This window comes from Alligator sinensis, unplaced genomic scaffold, assembly GCF_000455745.1.
Source record: "Alligator sinensis unplaced genomic scaffold, ASM45574v1 scaffold352_1, whole genome shotgun sequence".
Lineage (NCBI taxonomy): Eukaryota > Metazoa > Chordata > Crocodylia > Alligatoridae > Alligator > Alligator sinensis.
The window spans coordinates 1,615,561-1,635,693 of NW_005842223.1; the positions used below are offsets into that span (position 1 = coordinate 1,615,561).

General features: G+C 45.1%; 1 protein-coding gene across 2 annotated transcripts; it reads left to right on the plus strand.

Annotated features, from left to right (window-relative positions):
• The first annotated feature begins 1,857 nt into the window (after nt 1–1,857).
• LOC102376706 (alpha-1,3-mannosyl-glycoprotein 4-beta-N-acetylglucosaminyltransferase C-like) lies at nt 1,858–13,497 on the plus strand. 2 transcript variants are annotated; one of them, XM_006027097.2, is made up of 4 exons: nt 1,858–2,000; nt 6,834–6,997; nt 8,775–8,919; nt 12,218–13,497. In XM_006027097.2, the coding sequence occupies exons 1-4, from the start codon at nt 1,979–1,981 to the stop codon at nt 13,357–13,359; spliced, it is 1,473 nt and encodes a 490-aa protein (XP_006027159.1). In that variant the 5' UTR covers nt 1,858–1,978; the 3' UTR covers nt 13,360–13,497. The 2 variants fall into 2 exon arrangements, with proteins under 2 accessions (XP_006027159.1, XP_006027160.1); XM_006027098.2 differs by lacking the exon at nt 1,858–2,000 and adding an exon at nt 2,632–2,666.
• The last annotated feature ends 6,636 nt before the right edge of the window (nt 13,498–20,133 follow it).

The window sequence follows — 20,133 nt, forward strand, 5'->3', positions numbered from 1 at the left end:
AGGCAGGCGTGCTGACGGTAGGCCTTATGCCCTTTCTACCCTCTCACCCAGGTGCCTGTTACTGGTACTTTCACTCTATGGCTTTGCACCGTTAGGCTACTGCCGCCTCAGCGATCCAGCTCCCCTGAAGCAAAAGTCTCACCGGGAAAAGAGATCCCGGGGTGCGCCTGACATTTGATAAGGAGGAGCCGTGTCTGGTCGTCAGTTAGTCCAGGCAAAGCTTATCTAAAGCGGTCCTATCTGGGTTGCCAAAAACTGTTGAGCCCCAGCTCAAGTCTGGGATTGTGTCCGGTATGCAAAGGCCAATAAAGATACCAGGGGTGAAAGTATAAAGAAGATTTATTGCTAGCAATAAAAGGTGCAAGCGGAATAATTTCACGTAACAAGCACCCAGATTCTTAATTTTAAGCATCTTTTATACAGGAGTATTGAACCTTCATAAGCATTCTTGTTTGCTAATTGGTTATAAGGGGGTGACGCAAGGAGTTCTTTACTGAGCATGTCTCTATACCTGTGTTTTAGCTATGTATCTCATTTCCATACATGTATGTTTCATTAGCATACTTTCTCCCCACCTAGGGGCGTGATTTTTAGTATTTAAATTAGCTCTTTGCCCTAGTCCTCTGATTCTGCTTTTGTTTTCAAGCCTCCTTTATCTAAGACTGTCTCCTCCTTATCATTGCAGATGGGCATTAGTTACATAACAGAGACTTTTGCTTGGGCTTTGTATAGTGGTTTCTAGGTCAAACCTGACAGGATGACAAGATCAAACGGTCACAAACTCCTCCGCGACTGATTCAGGCTGGACATAAGGAAGAACTTCTTTACTTGTTTGTGTGATCCATACCCACATCTTTATTCTCTGGTGGGGAGAACGCAAGAGTCTGACAGGGGAAGAGAGATGCAGTATAGGCAACTCTCATGATTTTTGTTGTTGTTCTTAAAAAGTCTATGCTTTGGGAATGTGAAAAACTTAGCTCTTTCTTATATATATCTATATCTAGATAGATATCTATAGATAGATAGAGATAGAAAAACTTAGCTCTTTCTATGTGAAAAATTTAGCTCTTTCTTTTATATCTATATAGACATATAGATATCTATATAGATATATAGCTATAGATAGATATCTATATAGACATATAGATCTATATAGACATGGCAGCCTCCTTTTGTTTTGTAGATATCTATATAGATATCTACAAAACAAAAGAAGGCTGCCATGTCTATGTCTATATAGATATCTATAAATCTATATAGATATCTATATGTCTGGATATATAGATATGTATAGATATCTATATAGATATATATAAAAAAAGAGCTAAGATTTTCACATACACAAGAAAGAGCTGTTTTTCTCTATCTATATATCTATATCTATATAGATATATATCGATATCTCTATCTATCTATCTATCTATCTATCTATCTATATCAATATATAGATACATCTATATAGATTGAGATATCTATCTATCTATCTATCTAGCATATATAAAAGAAAGAGCTATGTTTTTCATATTCCCAAAGCGTAGACTTTAAGAACAACACCAAAAATCATGAGAGTTGACAACACTGAAGATGGTACATTAGGAAGGCCAGTTCCTTCCTAGGCTGGCTACATCTTGAGAAGGGAAAGTAATCTTTCCTCGGGAAAACCTGAAGCGTCTGGGAGCAGATGAGACTGGGCGCAGATCAGAGCAGACACCTGAGAGGGAGTACAAACAGGCAGCGGCGTAGGCGTTTGGCAGGGGTGAGAGGGACGTGGGGCAGCGCCTGGCGGGCGGGGGCAGGGGCAGGGGCCAGGCGGCCCGCGGCTCTGGGACGGGGGGTTCCGTGGCAGTTGGAGATGGAGAAAACAAGACGCTGTCAGTTGGGAGCCACCCGCCAGAGCGCGGCAGGCAGAAGCCACAAGAAAATACACTAAGTGCCCGTGACCTGTGTGTGCCTGAGTCACCTCCGGGGCACACTGCTCATGTTGGAACCCAGGCAGCTGAGTAAGCACTCGCTGCTGCTGCTTCTCCCCGCAATATGGGCCTGCAAACCTACAGATAGGACCCAGGAGGAGTGTGGAGAAGGGAGCGATTGCCATCTCTCTGAGACAGACACTGCAGCTGTTTCCGTTTGAGTCACAGGGCTCCCGCGTGGTCACAGGAGATGTGGTGCGGAGTAAAATCACAGGGAGATGCTCCCCAGGGAGCACGTGCCTCCAGTGTGTGTACATGTCTGCATCCCCTGGGGATCCTGCGCAGCACAACTGCACCTGTGACTGGACCCTGTGCAGGGGATACACATTGGGCAAGATTGCCATTTGTGTTTTTAACAAGAGGATTGCCTTGAATGCTAGCTAAGCTTTAGTCAGTATGGTCACTGCTGTCCTAAAGGACTAAGTGATATGGGAGCCCCAGTGCCAACCCAGCATTAATCAGGGCCTGATGCACTTAAGCAACACAGTGCCAGCTGCCCCAGCGGTAGCAGAAGGGAGACAAAGGTCTCTTATTGCTCTTTTTTATGCTGTAACTCTCACAGGCTGTCCCCCTTCCCAGCCCTATGTGCTCTCTCTAGATGTCTTGCCTCTTGCTGTGCAGTGAAAGAAGAATTACATTACTGACTTTGACGGCTTGGATTCTCAAAGGAAGGGTAGACAGAACTGGTTCAAAAAGGTTTGGAGGATTTTAGGAATGGAAAAAATGACAATGAAAAATAACATGTTTCTATTGAAAAGTTTGACTTCTTGGTGCAGTATCTACAAGTGACATATTTTCCTGAGGCTCTGCCACTTCATGAGAGTTGCGTTTGGGTTCCTTGTGCTTCTGTTCTCTCCTATCAGGCAGGCTCCTGGGGGGTTACCCGTAACAAGGAGTGCCACAGCCTCCCCTCATGGTGAGGGAAAATTGCAGTTGTCTTACTGGAGAGCCCAGCCCATAGAAAGAAATGGGCTTCCAAATTCAATTCCTATGAGATACTGCGGGTGGGATATCTGAACAGAAGTATTTTGGTTTTTGGCTAAAAGGCTTGGGGTTTGGGCTGCTTGCTTTCAGCAGAAAATCTGGATTTTTCATGTTAAACCACTTCTCAAAAAGACACATTGCATGAAAAGGTCTCATTGAAAACCTCATTCCCACTGAAAACTAGGGTTGATTAGAAATTTTCTATCAAAATTAGAACATTTGGCAGCTGACCAACCCACATTGCATTTTCTGCACTGCCAACTAATAAGCATTGCAAAATCATAGAAAGCCCCTCAGATGATGAGATCTCTGGAAAAATGGTGAGATCACAGGAAAAATATGTGTTAAAAAGTGTTAGTTTGCTTGCCTTCTAGCTTTTGAACCTAAAGTATATACGTCTGTCACAATTTCAAGTTTTTCTTCACAACCATGATAACTAGAAAGTTACTTTTAAAAAAGGAAGCAACAGAGATTTCTTGAGTCTGTAAGCCAGGGCTTAAAGAACAATAGAAGACTGATGGACATTTATACATGTGCTTTGGGGGGGTGAGGGGTGGCTCTCAAATCCGCTCTAGTTAAAACACCCGGAGGGTCTTGTGCATCAGCATCCCCACACTTAAAAATGGTGAGGGGGGCACTTTAACTAAAGCTCGTCAAACCAGCATTAGTTAAAGTGGCCCATCTGCCATTATTAAGCATGGGCACGCTGACACACAAGAAGCTGGAGTCTGCTGGAGCACAGTAATTACCACACTCCAGCCAACTTGATTAATTGAGTCTGCTCCAATGCGCTGTAATTACAGCATGTTGGAGCACCTCGCTGCTCATGTATAGGTACCTGATGATAAAATTCTTTGCCCCTTTTGAAAATCCTACCCTACAGACCTATGGATTTAGAGTGTTTTCTTTAGTTTAATAAGCACAGCCCTTTTAATCTTTGTGCTTTCTGTGTATATATACAGCTTGTTGCCCAAGGATCAGGGCTATTAGACTATAGCAGCAGGTTTCAACCTGTGGTCTGTAGACCCCCTGAGGGGTCCACAGAATATAAGGGGTCTGCAAAAGATGACTATGAGCAATCAAAAGTATGTGAATACCCACACTTCCAATTCAAAGGGGTCTGCACCTCCATCTGAAATTTTTTAGGGGTTCAAAAATGAAGAAAGGTTGAAAACCATTGGACTAGAGAAAGAGATGGACAGTAACAACTGACATGGGAAGTTTCAGTAGTGCTTTCCTGAATTCTCCCTTGACAATGCTGCCTGTTAAGTGCAAGATATTCTCTATAACTACAGCAGTTTTTGGCATTTCCCTCCTGTACCTTTTTTTGAATCCCATGGTGAACAGACTGTAATGAAGGATTTTCCGCACAGTCTAGCGGAAAGAACAATGCTACAGACCCACAGCTTTTCCTCTTCTATGCTGTCCCCTGAGAGGTAACTTTTGGATCTCAGCCTCTCTGATCTTAGAGGCAGAGGGAACAATCCACATTAGTATGCAATGGTCAAAAAAAAATCAACCCTAGTGAGTTTCAACCTCCTTGCAAGTTTGAATTTGACCCATTGTTTGCCATAGAATTATGCTCATATATATGAGGGCAGAATTCAGTCCTTATCTTGTGTTAATTTAATGGATTTTTTTTGTGTACAGGGAGAAAAAAATAAGAATTCCTTATAATTCTATTTTCTGGTGAGAAAAAGAGATACAGAGATACATATTGTATCATGTGTGTATCTGGGATCCTCTGGAAAGCCAGTCTGAGGGGGAAAGGAGTCCAGGAGAGCCAGTTGTATTTTAAAGAAACCTTACTGAGGGCAAAGGAGGAAACCATCCCGACATGCAGGAAGAATAGCAAATGTGGCAAGCAACCAGCTTGGCTTAGCAGACAACAAGTGAGCTTAAACCCAGCAAGGAAGCTTACAAGAAGTAGAAGCTTGGAGAAACAACTGGGGAGGAATATAAAAATATTTCTTGGACATGCAGGGATGAAGTTAGGAAGTCAAACCACAACTGAAGTTGCAACTAGCAAGGGATGTGAGGTAACAAGAAGGGTTTCTATAAGTATGTCAGTAACATCAGGAAGGTCAGGGCAAGTGAGAGTCCCTTACTGAATACAGGAGGCATCCCAGTGACAGATGATGAGGAAAAGGCTGAAGTGCTCAATGCCTTTTTTACTTTGGTCTTCACAGGCAAGGTCAGCTCCCAGATTATTGCACGGGCAGCACAATTTGGGGAGATAGTGAGCAGTCCTCAGCGGTGAAAGAACAGGTTAGGAACTATTTGGAGTTGGACATGTACAAGTCAATGGGGCCGGATGCAATGTATCCAAGGGTACTGAGGGAGTTGGCTGATGTGATTCCAGAGCTGCTGGCTATTATCTTTGAAAATTCATGGTGATTGGGGATGTCCCAGATGATTGGAAAAGGGCAAATATAATGCTCAGCTTTAAGAAAGGGAAGAAGGAGGATCCAGGGAAGTACAGATTAGTCAGCCTCACCTCAGTCCCCAGAAAAATCATGGAGCATGTCCTCAAGAAATACATTTGTAAGCACTTGGAGGAGAAGAAGTGATTACGAACAGTCAGCATGGATTCACCAAGGGCAAGTCATGCCTGACCAACCTGATTGCTTTCTATGATGAGATGACTGGCTATGTATGGGGGGAAAGCAGTGGACATAATATACGTTGAATTTACCAAGGTTTATGATATGATCTCCCACAGCGGTCTTGCAAGCAAGCTGAGGAAGTGTGGGTTGGATGAATTGACTATAAGGTGGATAGAAAGCTGGTTGGACTGTCAGGGTCAATGGATAGTAATCAATGGCTCAATGTTTAGCTGGCAGCCAGTATCGAGTGGAGTACCCCAGGGGTTGGTCCTGGGTCTGGTTTTGTTCAATATCTTCATTAATGATCTGGAAGATGGGATGGGTTGCACCCTCAGCAAGTTCGCAGATGATGTCAAGCTGGGGGTGTAGTAGATACACTGGAGGGTGGGCTAGGATTCAGAATGGCCAAGACAAATTGGAGGAGTGAGCCAAAAGAAACCCTATCTAGTTCAACAAGGACAAGTGCAAAGTCTGGCACTTAGGACGGAAGAATCCCATGCACTGCTACAGGTTGGAGGCTGACTGGCTGGGCAGTAACTCTGCAGAAAATGACCTGAAGATTACAGTGGACAGTAAGCTGGATGTGAGTCAGCAGTATGACCTTGTTGCCAAGAAGGCTAACAGCATACTGGGCTGAATTAGTAGGAGCGTTGCCAACAGATCGAGGGAAGTAATTATTCTGCTCTGTTCTGCACTGATGAAGCCACATCTGGAGTACTGTGTCCAGTCTTGGCCTCCACACTATAGAAAGGATATGGATAAGCTGGAGAGAGTGGAGCACAACAAAAATGATTCGGGGGCTGGGACAAATGACTTATGAGGAGAGGCTGAGGAAACTGGGTTTATTTAGTCAGCGGAAGTGAAGACTGAGAAGGGATTTGATAGCAGCCTATCTGAAGCATGGTTCCAAAGAGGATGGAGCTAGACGGTTCTCAGTGGTGAAAAATGACAGAACAAGGACCAATAGTCTCAAGTTGCAGCAAGAGAGGTTTATGTTGGATGTTCGGAAAAACATTTTCACTAGGAGGGCGGTGAAGCACTGGAACAGGTAACCCAGAGAGGTGGTGGAATCTCCACCCTTGGAGGCTTTTAAGGCCCGGCTTGACAAAGCCTTGGCTGGAATGATCTAGTTGGAGATGGTCCTGCTTTGAGCAGGGGGTTGGACTAGATGACTTCCTGAGGTCCCTTCCAACCCTAATTTTCTACAATTCTGTTATATGTTCTGCATCTTGCTATCTTATGTAATTGACTTGCATGTGATTTGTATTTAAAGGGGACACAAGAGGAAAAACTACAATGAAAACCAAGAAGCTACAGAAGGCACTTGCTTGGTATTGGAGAACCTTTCCTAGAATATTTTTGTTCCTTGTGATTATCATCGCTTTGTTTTCCATTATTTGGAATAAACACCAAGAAGAATGTAACTGCTTTAAAATGGTAAACTCTGGTTTAATTACATTTGCTAGGTAACTATTCAGGGATGACACATGCATTTATTTCAAATAGAACTATTAGTTATGAGAACACATACAAAAAACTAAATTCTCCAATTACAAATGTTTTACAAGAAAACCCATTAAGTTTTTCAATGATAAAAAATCAGCAGTTAAAACAATATGCAGCTCTTTAATGGCAGCAGTGACCTGCAGTAGTCATGCTTTAAATTTTAAAAATCTTTTTCCTCTAGAGGAAGAGAGCCAAGATAATGCTTATTATACCTATTCTTATCAGTGAACTTTGTTGCACAGCTAATGGAGCTCACACTTGCCTTTGTAATCATTATTGCTTAAACAATATGAAAAGTTGGACTGATAGTTCTTTTAGCTGCATATTTTTTTATAAAACTGTGCTTTGCATATTTTTTGGATTTTCAGCTTCTTGAGTCCTGATGCAGTGGAGTGCCTTGAGAATTGTTCTGAGCATGTGTGAATGGTAGGATGGGGAGTAGAAGGAAAATTAGGTTACTTACCAATAATGAGGATTAATTAGTTAATGTTTGTAAAGCTCTTTGAAGATGAAAAGTATTATGAGGGCTAAATACTATTAAGTAATTGAAGTTCTTTGACTGACTTTTAGTTGATAGGATGATAGTGGGGGGAGAGACTTGTGTTGCTTGGTTTAACTCTTGTCTTGCTTGACTGTGTGTGCAGTGTTTTTTGCCAGAACACACCCACAAAGGTGCCTGGCCTAGCTAGTGAATCAGAATTGCTGCTAAGGCCATGGAAACATGAAGGGGCTTGTATTCAGGTCTACTCAGACATGAACCTTTCTAGGTCAAATGAATATCAAAATATATCTCATAGATCATGGATCAAATTTAGACCCCTCCTCCAGTCTCCCCACTAAAACTAATTACAGAATTTCTACTGACTTTAACAGGGCTATTTTACCACAAATGTATGGTATCATATATTTGTGAATGTATGAATAATTGCCTGAATAATGCCATTCAATTACTTCCATGACACTCTTCAGTGAGGGAATTCTGTGTGTACCACCAAGGCAAAAAAAGCAAACAGAGTGGTCAGTCTTCAAACTTGGGGGGTGGGGGAGGAGATAAGGGAGGGAGTGAATTGTCAATGCGGACTTCTAACGCTAGTATGCTAAGAGAAATACTGGTAATAGCAAATGCTAAAACTTACAAAACATCTAAAGAGGCCACACTGCTTGCAGCTCCTGAGCTTGTTGGTTCAGAAAGGGCTTAAATATTTCAGCATGGCTTTGCATTTTGTCTTGTTGACATAATTTCTCTCTGCAGATGCAATCTGCAAAGTAGTTTCTGAGAGTTAATTAATATTTTTGAGTGACCTGAGGTTCTTATTTTCCTAGCTGAGAATACATTGAAGATATCTGAAAAGTTGCATTTAAACTTTATTTAAGAAAAATAACCTGATTAGCATAGACCATACAATGATTTTTTAGTGCATATTATTCTCAGTCAATGAATTTTTGTGAGGAAAAGGTTCCTAATAGCTGGCTCTGAGCTCCATTGAAACACATTATAAATTGTCCTCCTGTGTCATTGCTTTTTGCTGTGGTGAGTATATAAAAAACTAACAATGTCTTTCCTATAATGAAGAATTAGCAAGTTTAGAATGATGTCATAGGCAAATAATGTGTCCACAATGTAAAGGAACAATAATGTCTACATTGTATGCTGTATTTAGTCAATCTCAGATATTAGATAATATCTAATATGTTCTTCATTTTTAAGGAAAAAGCAGGAAAGGAAGGAGCCACTCATTTGCAGGCTATTTGTGAGACACTACAGAATCAGAATTTTACTGTAAAAAGAAGTGTGATGGATCCATTGCCTATTCCATATGAATATCTCTTAGGCTTTCCTCCTACCAGGAAAAGTGAGCATGAGATGACCTCTGGTCATTCATCTCATTTCTTTATTGCCATACTAGAGTATAAATATAGATGACTAACATGGGCAAATGATAACTGTGATTGTGTAGTTTTGCTAAGAGATTGAACAATGAATTTGTATAGGATAGTTTGGACAGGGTTGATCCTACCTCAGGCAGGGGGTTGGACTAGATGACATATGGAGGTCTCTTATAGCTCTGCTTCTCTAGTCTGAGATTTGATTAAGAGACTGAGTAATCTGTGCTCTCCTGAAACATCCTGAACTACAGGCAAGGGAGAATGTAACATCTTTGAGTTTCATTCTATTTGTAGTTTCACTCTGCAGAAACTCAGCTCACTGAAGCTATCCAGCAGGATAGCAAAATTACAGCTGTTGGCTTCAATTCAAAATACTGGACTTGTGCTTAATTTTAGATTTGTGACTAATCTAATTGTAGGCTGAAAGATAGATACCTTGCTGAAGAGTTTGACTTACCATTGGCAAAATATAAGGGGCACAACCCAAGGGGCCACTTCCTATTTAACCCTTCACTCATCTAAGCACTGCATAATTACAATTCCTCACACTTATACACAGTTTGGAATTATATTTTCCCATAGGAGGAAATAGAACTACTCTGTGCATATACCCATCAGAGAAGGAGACCCCCCGCCCTCCCATCTACTTTTTAGCTGAACAGCCTAGTGGCTAGGGAACTAAGGCTCTAGGACCCCCTGACGCCAAGGGGTGTTGAGCTGCCAGCTCACTCTTGGCCCCACACGTCTATCTCACTTGTCTGCCCCGTGAGCCAGCTTCAAAAGAGCTGATCACTGGATCAGACTGTATGTCTCATTCATGAACAACAGAGCATTCAGTTTGTGATACTGTGTGTTCTATAAATAGGGTGACCATACGGGACCATGGGAAATCCAGGACTCTGCCCTGCCCCTGCCCAAGTCAGTGGTGCTGCTATAGGCCCAGGTAGAGGCGGAGTAGCATGGTACACCAGGCAGGAAGGCAGCAATGGTGCCTGCCCGCCTGCTTGCCTGGTGCACCATGCCACTTCACCTCCCTGCTAGACTGCGCCCTGTGCCCCTATGATTCCCCCTGCCTTCCAGCCTGGTGCACGTATCCTCTCATCTGGCATGGGGCTGCCCTGCATCTCCTTGGCTTCTGGCTGCAGTGCCTTGAAGGAGGCATGGACTGGTGTGCAGGGGTGCCAGGCCCTGTGCAGACCTGGGCACACAGCACCTCTACAGCCAGCATGGCCAGGCACATGGCTTCACCACCCCTCCATGCCCATCCTGCGCAGGCAGCACATGCAAGGATGTGGTGTGGCACTGGCTGTAGTTGGGTGGCCTCTTGCTCCTGCTGCTACTGCTGATTGGCTTGGCCAGGCTGGGGCTGCAGACCCAGGGCAGTGCCCGGACCTTCCCCCCAAATACAGGTCCCTTCTAGCAGTAGGGTAGGCTCGATGGACTGACAGTGCCCTCATGGCAAGGGTCCAAGCTGCCTTGCTCTAATTTCATTCTGGGACAACACACACACACACACACACACTCACACACATGTGTGCATGCACACCAGCATTTGCACACCAGCACACTCCCCCTACCTCACCCCAACCCAGGCGATCCCTACCCATCCAGGACTTTGGCTTCCATTTTTACCAACTGGCAGGGATGCCAGGACAGCCTGTGAAATCTGGGACTGTCCTGGCCAAACCAGGATGTATGGTCACCCTATCTATAATACTACTTAATCATAATGTTTGAGAGTGTGATGGACATTATGTGCATATAGTGGAATGAAAAGTACCTTATTTACTTGATTCTAAGATGAGGTTTTTCCCCATTCAACACAGGAAAAACAAAGCCTCACTTTAGAATCAAGTGTTACAGCTGGGAGGTAGGAGAAGCAGCTGTTCAGGGAGCCCAGCTGGGGCAGAGACAGCATCAGCACTGTGCAGATTCCTGTTTCCAGCATCTGCTCCCTATCCAGTTCCCCTTCCTCACTCCCCTTTTCTCCCTCACTGGCAGGAAGCCAGGCAGGGAAGGAGAAATCTACACACTGCTGCTGTGGTCTCATGCCAGCTGTGCTTCCTGTAGAGCATCTCCTCACAACTCCTAGCTGGAGCGATCTGACTCACCTACAGCTAGGGTGACCATACATCCCAGTTCACCCAAGGCAGTCCTGGATTTCAAAGGTTGGTCCTGACCAGATGGCAAAAATTAAAATGAGAGTCTTGGAATTGCAGGGGTGCAGGGTGCAGTTTGGTGAGAAGGTGGAGGAACATGGTGCTCCAGGCAGCTCCATCTCCCAACCGGACTGTGCCCATGTCCCTGCCTGCTGGCTTCTGCCACTGCTTGCAGCAGCACTGCTGACTTGGAGGTAGAGGGGGCACTCAGTGTCCCAGGTGTCCTGGATTTCCTTATGGTCACCCTAGCTCTAGCAGGGATGGGGGAGCTCCAGAGCTGATTCTGCCCTGCACTGCAAAAAGCAGCTATGCAGGGAGCCCAGCTCAGCAGTGTGCAGATAATTCATTTGAGCCAGGTCCCACCCAGCAGGGTGTTGGAGCGGGGAAGCAGGCAGGCAGGGAAGGAGAAATCTGCTCACTGCAGACCCAGAGCTCCCAGTATAGCTGCTCCTGGCAGCACAGGGCAAGAGTGGCTCTGGGGCTTTCCCCGTGCCCAGATCAATGGGGGAAGCAGTGGAACAGGGAGGTAGGTGGGATAGTAAGCGGTAGGGGTGAAGTGGTGAAGAGATAGGCACCAGGGGGACAAGAGGTAGAGGGCAGACTGCCTGCTCCCCCTGCCCCTACTTTACCCCCTGCTTTCCCACCACCTGTCCCCCACTCCTGCTTTCCTCCTGCCTGCCCCAACTCTGATTTCCCTACTTCTTGCTCCCTGTCACAACATTCCTTCCACAGCAGTGAAGGGAACAAATTTAAGACAACCATCCAATAATTAGATTCTGTGCATGGAAAGTTATAACACATTTATAATATTCTATGTCTAGAATCTAATTCTTGTGGGGGGGTTGTCTTAAATTCAGTCATCTTGGATTCTGGTAAGTGTGGCATATTTATATTGAATGTGGAATTTGTAACTGGGTAGATACAGGGGTACATGTTTTCTTGAGCAACTAGAATTTCTAAAAGGAGACATGAGGCCAAAACAGATGAAACAGATAGGGGCTATAATTTCCTTAGACCCCATCATTACATCACCAGGGGAAGAAGAGCTTGTAAGAGGGGGAAAAAGGAGCATGTAAATTATTATTTCTGTTTCCACCTTTTGTAGAATACTTGTCCATTGGAATCTCCTCCATACAAGAGAAGAATAGAAAATACCTACTGAAGACAATTGAGTCCATTTTTAAACGTTCCAGCCCAATGGATTTAAAGGAGATGGTCCTAGTTGTCTACTTGGCGAATAATCATTTTCATCTAAATAAGAAACCAGCCACAGATATTAAAGATGAATTTAGCTCGTATATTGAGTCTGGAAACCTTCTTGTTATATACAGTTCATTAGCCAGTTACCCATCTTTAGAAGGCCTGAAAAGAAGCTTCTTTGATAAAGAGAAAAAAATTCAGGCCAAGTCAAAACAGAATGTAGACTATGCTTATTTAGTTAACTTCTGTGCCAGTCTTTCTCACTATTATTTGATGTTGGAAGATGATGTGATTTGTGCCAATGGTTTCTTTTCAGTTATACGACAATACATAGAAGATAAAAATGAGCCTTGGACTACAGTAGCCTTTTCCAAACTGGGCTATATAGGAAAACTCTATCACAATGAAGATCTTCCCAAACTGGCACGATTCCTGTTGATGTTTTATTCGGAGATGCCTTCTGACTGGCTCTTGGAACTTTTCTACCAGTCCAAAGCTCAGAAAAAAATGATTACCTTCACGCCTTCTCTTTTTCAGCATATTGGTAGAATTTCTTCTTTTCACAATGTAGAAAATATATTTAAAGATTCAGAGTTCCATGAAGATTTTGGGGATTTTGGAGACTTCATTGATGCTTCCTGTTACACAGACATAGCAGTATTTCAAGATTACCTGGCTCAAGAAGTATGCCCACCTGGAAGAGGTTTCTTCTGGGGGAAGAATGTAACAACAGGGAAAACTTTCACAATGATTTTTCAAACACCTATCATTCCTCTGAGGGTTCAGATTTATACAGGATCAACTAAATATCCTCAAGACATTCTTCATTCTGGTTATGTAGAAATGGGCAAACTGAAAACAGAAGAAAATGGTACTGTAACATGCAAGTATTTCAGAAAAGTAGGAGATTTTCACATTGGACAGTTTGAAATGGACAACTATGAGGCTTTGACGGAGCAGATTGACTGCCTTCGAATACAGGTAACAGCTACACAAAAGGAATGGCTAAGAATAAGAAAAATAAATATTTGGGTTAAGAAGGATTAATTATGGGTTAAGATTTGGATTCTGTACACAAATTTGAATTTGCCACTTATGCTCAAATATGTTGTAAAGGAATCCATATTTTATTTTACTGTATAAAAATCCCAGAGTTATATGACAAAAGCAACTGTTTCACCAATACACAAAGAAAGCCAGATCTGAGAGGCATTTCTGGCTAAAACACAGTTATGCAATTTATTAAACTTTTTTCTCCATAATGTAATTGTGTCTATGAAAGCTGATTGGTAGTAGAAGTCACTTATGCACCCACCCTTAAGCATGCCTGATCCTCAGATGTACTCAGCTGTTCATCTGTACCCATGCCCATCTATTATACAAAAAAAAAAACACTACTCAGCTACTTCCTATCCTTATAGGTGCTTAAGTTTTCACCCAGAATTTGCAAAGCAACTTAAGTACTGGTGCTGCCCCATAATTATAGGCTGACAGCTGGGATGCAGGTCACTGACAGAAGAAGCAGCACACTCCCATGTATAGTGCTGTCCATCCCCTGCGGGTTAGGGAGCACTTTCTCTACCCATTTGTTCCTGCACCAACACTTCTCTGTTATTTAATAGGTTTTTTTCCTCCCTTGTGTTTACCTTCCAATTCATATTAAAAGGTGCAGACAGAAGCAGTGGTAGATTTACGGATAGTGGGGCCCTGTGATCCAAGCAGGAAGTGGGGCCCTGTCTCCCACCCCATGGCATGTCCGTGGGGGAATTAGCGCAGCACACCAGCTGTGGGGAGGGGCGGTGCCTGGAATTTCTGGCTAGAACTCCTGAAGAAGCCCACAACCTGTTGGGCGGGAGGGACGGCCACAAACCAAACGTGGGCGACTCTCTGGCCAGGGGCTTCCCCCCGCCTCCAGGTGGTGGTGGCGGTGGCAGTGGTGGCGGCGGGGCTCCCTCTCATTGGGGGCCCCATGCCACCACGTGGTTTGTTTCACATTGCATGAGTGTTCAGATAAAGATGCTCCACACTGGAGCACCTTCAGTAACTTGTGTCTGTATGCACCAGGAACAGGGCTGGGCTGACACAGCTCAGCCCTGCTCCTGGCACTGTCTTCAGAATGGAAGGGTGGAAAGGGAGCACAGGGACATAGGCGACTGGTGCCTCCCAAGTCTGGAGAAGCATCAGATCACCGACTGGAGGGGTGGTCCCTAGGGGCTGATCTCCGAGCCCGAAATCACCAGCAGTGAAACCAGAAGTGCACTTCTGCCGGCATATCCAGTTTCATGGATGGTATTTCCAGGGGGTGCACGGCCAATCTCAGGGGGTGCACGTGCACCTGCGTGCACCCACTATGCATTGCCAATACACAGGGAACTTGGATTGGGGTTTTTTTCAACTGGTGTTGGAGAATGGGGTGGGTGGACTGGAGCATCCCCAAGGTAGGAGGACTCCAATTCACCCACCCCACCCTCCAGCACTGGCTGGGGAACACCCCAGAATGAGCTCCTTCCTATGTCTTTCCCCTGCCCCATTCTGAAAACAGCACCAGGGTTGGGAGCAGGGAGGGGACATTGCTAGGGGAAAGTGGCTGCAGGCTCATAGCTGCTCTCATAGGCAACAGAAGGCTTGGGCTAATGGGGCTTAGCCCCTGCAGACACAGGGCAGCGTTGGCAGTGCAGAGGGCTGCAGGGCAGTCTGGGTTTGGGCTCTGGGCAGTGGCAGCAGGGGACACATACAAACACAGACATGTAGCTGCAGCCTGCATACAGCCAGGATTGCAGCCTGACTGCTTGTGGAGCACTGCCCACCATAGCAGGCAAGTTTGTGAAGGGGAAGGGGTCTGGGAGGGGAGCAGATTGAGGCCTCACAGTGAGGGAGGGACTGGGGCAGAGACAGGTGCAAGGGTGAATGGGGCCCTGGGGTGGGTTGTGGGATGGTTGGAGCCTGGGCCACTTGTCAAGTGGTGCAGGGTGCTCCTGTCGCTGCGCGTACCCTGGGGAAGGAATGGGGGAACGTGCCCCTGGATTTGTGCACGAGGTGCCTGCTGCACACTGAGCTCTGTGCCCTACTGCCTCTGCCTCAGGAGCTGCGTGATGCTATGTGTTTGCTGCCACTGGGCAGGCAGGGGACATGGCGCAGCCCAGCGTGGCAGGCACATGGCATCATGCAGGTTCTGAGGCAGCAGCAGTGGGGTGCAGAGCCCAGTGCACAGCAGGCAACCTGCCTCCACCCCATGCACAGATCTGGGGGCCACATGCCCCTCATGCCTTCCCCAGGGTGTGTGCAGTGGCAGGATCTCCCCCCTCCCCCAGTACCGATGGACAAGCCACTCGGGCTTTGACTGTCCCATAACCAAACCCACAGCCTCATTCCTGTTCCTTTGTTTTGCCATGCTAACTAAGTTAAGTTCATTTAGTCTACTTTTTTCAATGCATATATCTAGTCTCTAACTTCTCATCATCATTGCCTTTCTTCAATGGTTAAATATGTATGTGTATCTATTTTCACTACTTTATTATTTTTCTCTGTTCAAGAAGCAGTTACAATAGGCTAGATAGCGTCTATGTCTACACCAGAAGTTAATCCCCGGAAAGGAATTTATAGCCCAAACATATTTACTCCTTTCTTTTAAGGGCTGGGGGGAAGCTGCTTAATGTCTGGATGTGTTCAGGGATTTCTCTCCATTAAAATACAACAGCATTTCAATGATGGTTCTTTTCTCCACTCTTCTCTTACACCAGTGATTCTCAACCATGATGCTGTGATACCCTGAGGTGCATTGCCTTGAAATCCTTTCAAGGGTGCTGTGGGGTGGCACATAGTGTTAACAGTGTTAGATGTACAAATGTGATTCACATGATAAACCCAGAGATTTCAAATAGGAATCCATAGTGTTAAAACACATTCCGGTCTTATGGATGCCTGTAGACGAGTGGGGAGGCTGCTTCGATGCACTGTAATTACAGTGCATCAGAGCAGACTCAATGAATTAGCATGCCTCCAGCAGCCTCCGTGTCTCATGTATCAGTGTCCCCGCACTTCAAAATGGCAGCTGTGGCACTTTAGTTAAAGCTCGTCAAACACTTGTAATTAAAGTGATGCTGTAGGCTCTTTAATGGATTCATCTAATTAAAGTACCCCCTCAGTCCTGGAGCATGTGTAAAAACACTCTGTAAGGTCTTTGCAATGGAAGAACTGCTCTATTATTTTTCTGTAGCCAAAAAAACACCTAAGTGGAAACTCAGAGCTGATATTTTCTGCAGTGTGTTGGGACTAAAAATATTGAAAACTGATGAATTATGTACTACAGTGATACAGTAGAGAGCAGCAGAGCTTCATTACCTGTCTCTTACAAACTGACCAGAAGCTAGCTACCATAATTATAAAATCAAGCTCACAATCAAGCTCAAGCTAATTAGATAGCTAATTAAAATACTATTACTTGGAAGAGTAGCTGCATTATTACAGCAGCCAATGCTTTACTCTTTACTCTTTGCTATCAAATTTGATGTAGTACATATTTACTATAAAGATTCAATCTAGCAGAGTAAAGTAGATCTGTAGATGTAAGAGATCCAAAAACGTTAATGTGTGGTTGATATCAGATTCACAACTTGGGGCCTTTATTTGAAAAACTTAACATTTTTTTATATTTGAGATGCTGCTTTTATCCGGGCATTTCAGATGCTTTAAATTGTTACTTTACAGGGGTAGGCTTAATGTGTTAATTAAGGAATAGTATTTCCATTTTAGGAAACTGAGTTACAACAGTTTAAATGACTTTTCTATTCCTAACATTTAACCACAAGGTAGAGCTCACTCTCACACATCCTTTTCACAGCACTGGCTGTAATTGAGCTTAACAGCATATGGCACTTGAATAAATAATTCAAAATTAAATTGAAAACTAAGCCAATCAGGTGGTTTATCCCACAGTCATTATCATGCCACAAGTGCAAGCAGAGGTTGGTTCCCATTCTGTAGGCTGGCAGGATCTGGAATGTGTTGGGAATAGTTTGACAGTCAATGAGAAGAAGGGAATGTTTTAAACCACCCTGTAGGAATTCTGCTAGCCCATTCCGTGAGAGGAAATATGGGATTCAAGATGTGCGGGCCGGGAGCGACCCGAGCCCTTTTCGCGCTGCACGCCCTCTTCGGCTTGGGCGGAAACCGCTCAAGCCTCTTATATGGCTAACAAGCCAATTGTTAGCCGCCACGTGTGAATAATTTAGCACTAGCCAATCACGGGGAACGAATTTGCATACCGGTGGCGGGAACTCTTTTGCACCGTGCATTCCTCTTGCAACTAGAGCCATGCACTCTGCAAAAGAAGCTGCAGAAAAGGCGGGAAACTCGTCCCTGCTCCGGGGTTTCCTCTTGCTACAGGAAACTCTCCCATGCAATGCTCTGCAACTTGGCGGGGATAATTCTGGTGCCGAAGCACACACACAATCATGCCTTTTGGGTCATGACACAAGAGATATTCTGGCCATCCCTCTGCAAGTGCAGGAATGGCTTCTGTGACTCAAGAGTGCTTCAATGATGGGAAAATGCCTCACTCAGACCATGTCACTCAAGTGACTGTCATGCAGAAGCTTACACGTGCCAGAACAACTTCAAGCAGTCTATTGAAGAATATTTTAAAAGACACCAAGCCTTCAACAACATCCAGGTTATCCTCTGGGGCCAGGAGGTGGGGGGGAACAGTTTTGTTGCTGGGGAGATATAGGGAGGGGGGCTCTGTGTTTGTTGAGGGGAATAAAATGCTTTTCTGAAAACTGTCTGCAACAAGGGTGGTGGTGGGGGTGGGGGCTGAGGGTCTGTAGCTGGCCATCCAGGTGGCCTACAGGGGGGAGGTGGACCCATCCTGTTCAACATGTTCATCAGCGACTTGGACCAGGGGGTGAAAAGCACCCTGTTCAAATTTGCAGATAACACTAAGATGTGGGGGGATGTGGGCACACTAGAAGGGAGGAATAGGCTGCAATCGGACCTAGACAGGTTACAGGGGTCGGCAGATGAGAACAGGATGGGTTTCAACACTGACAAGTGCAAGGTGCTGCACCTGGGGAGGAAGAACCAGCAGCATCCCTACAAGCTGGGGAACTCCCTTCTTGTCAGTGCAGAGGCAGAAAAGGATCTTGGGGTCATTATTGATGACTAAATGAACATGGGCTGACAGTGTGGGGACACGGTCAGAAAGCCCAACCGCACCTTGTCATGCATCCACAGATGCATCTCAAGCAGGTCCCAGGAGGTGATCCTCTCCCTCTATGCAACACTGGTCGGGCCGCAGTTGGAGTACTGCATCCAGTTCTGGGCGCTGCACTTCAGGAGGGATGTGGACAACATGGAGAGGGGCCAGAGGAGGGCCACCCGCATGATCTGGGGTCAGCAGGGCAGGTCCTACGAGGAGAGGCTAAGGGACCTGAACCTGTTCAGACTCCACAAGAGAAGGCTGAGGGGGGAATCTAGTGGCCTGTTACAAACTAGTCAGAGGGGACCAGCAGGCACTGGGAGAGTCCGTGTTCCCCCGAGCACTCCCAGGAGTGCCTAGGAATAACAGTCACAAGCTGACAGAGGGTAGATTCAGACTAGACATCAGGAGGCGCTACTTCACTGTCAGGGTGGCTAGGATCTGGAACCAACTTCCAAGAGAAGGGGGGCTGGCTCCTACCCTGGGGGTCTTTAAGAGGAGGCTAAATGAACACCTTGCTGGGGTCGTTTGACCCCAGTGCTCTTTCCTGCCCAGGCAGGGGGTCGGACTTGATAATCTACTCGGGTCCCTTCCGACCCTACAAACTATGAAACTATGAAACTATGCAACCTTGATGGGCATTTTGTACAATTATGGCCTCTAGAAAAAAGACAGAAACAAAAATTCACATACATGATTTCTTCTTTATTCATTAACCATCATTTCCAGACATGGGGTTCTTTTTTACTCCCAAGAGCTATCTTTGAAAGTGAAGTGTTACATGCCTACAGCCTATCATTTGTTAGCAGGATTTGCAGGTAACTGAGTAACTTTTTCAGCTTGCTTTGAAAATATTTCCTTTTAATACAGGAACACAGGAGATAGATTAAAGAAGGGCAGTCTCTTGCTGATTGCTAGAGGCTTTGGAAAACCCTATGCTTGGTAGTTTGTAAAATTATCTCTCTTCAAAAGAATGTTCTACTGTACTGATTGAAAGGGAAGACAGGAGCCAGAGCCAAGTAAGTAATTCTAGTTGGGGTTTGAGTAATTTTCACTATACAGTGATGTTCATTTTGCATCTTGCTCACACAGTACTGTCCTCATCACACAGTCCAGTTTCAAACAGTTAAAAACCACTGCCTTCTGATCTGTCACAATACATCATTCAGGAAAGATGCTGCAGCATCATGGCACTAACTACTAGCCGTGGCAGTTCTGAATGAATAACCACAGCAGTCACTAGCTTGGTGGCTGCCACTGCCTTGTCAGAATGGGAAACTATACTCTCACGCGAGTGATGTCAAAGATGGTGACAGCCATCGACTCAAGTGAGAAAAGTTCATCATCATGTACTTAAAGCACTGGCCTGGGTCTTAGGACCATCTGGGTTCATCTCCTAGTTCTATCACAGGCATCCTGCACAATGGGTGTGTTTACACATGCATTTAATGTGGAACCAGTTTACTTGCGAGTAAACTACTTGCAAGTAAACGCTCCTGGGCAGGTGTCCACACATGCAGGGACGTGGGAAGTAGATTTGCTGCTCCCAGCAGCAAATTGCTCCAGCTTCCTGAGGCCCTGCAAGGGGCTGTTGCTGCCACCAGGAGGAGCTGGAGTCTCTGGTC

What these genes read in the sequence shown, in the direction of transcription:
- LOC102376706 (XM_006027097.2), top strand. Translation starts at nt 1,979, where the DNA reads ATGTTGGAACCCAGGCAGCTGA. An exon ending in GTTGGAACCCAGGCAGCTGA is followed by an intron (nt 2,001 to 6,833) that starts GTAAGCACTCGC and finishes TTGTATTTAAAG; the next exon opens with GGGACACAAGAGGAAAAACT. An exon ending in CTTTCCTCCTACCAGGAAAA is followed by an intron (nt 8,920 to 12,217) that starts GTGAGCATGAGA and finishes CACCTTTTGTAG; the next exon opens with AATACTTGTCCATTGGAATC.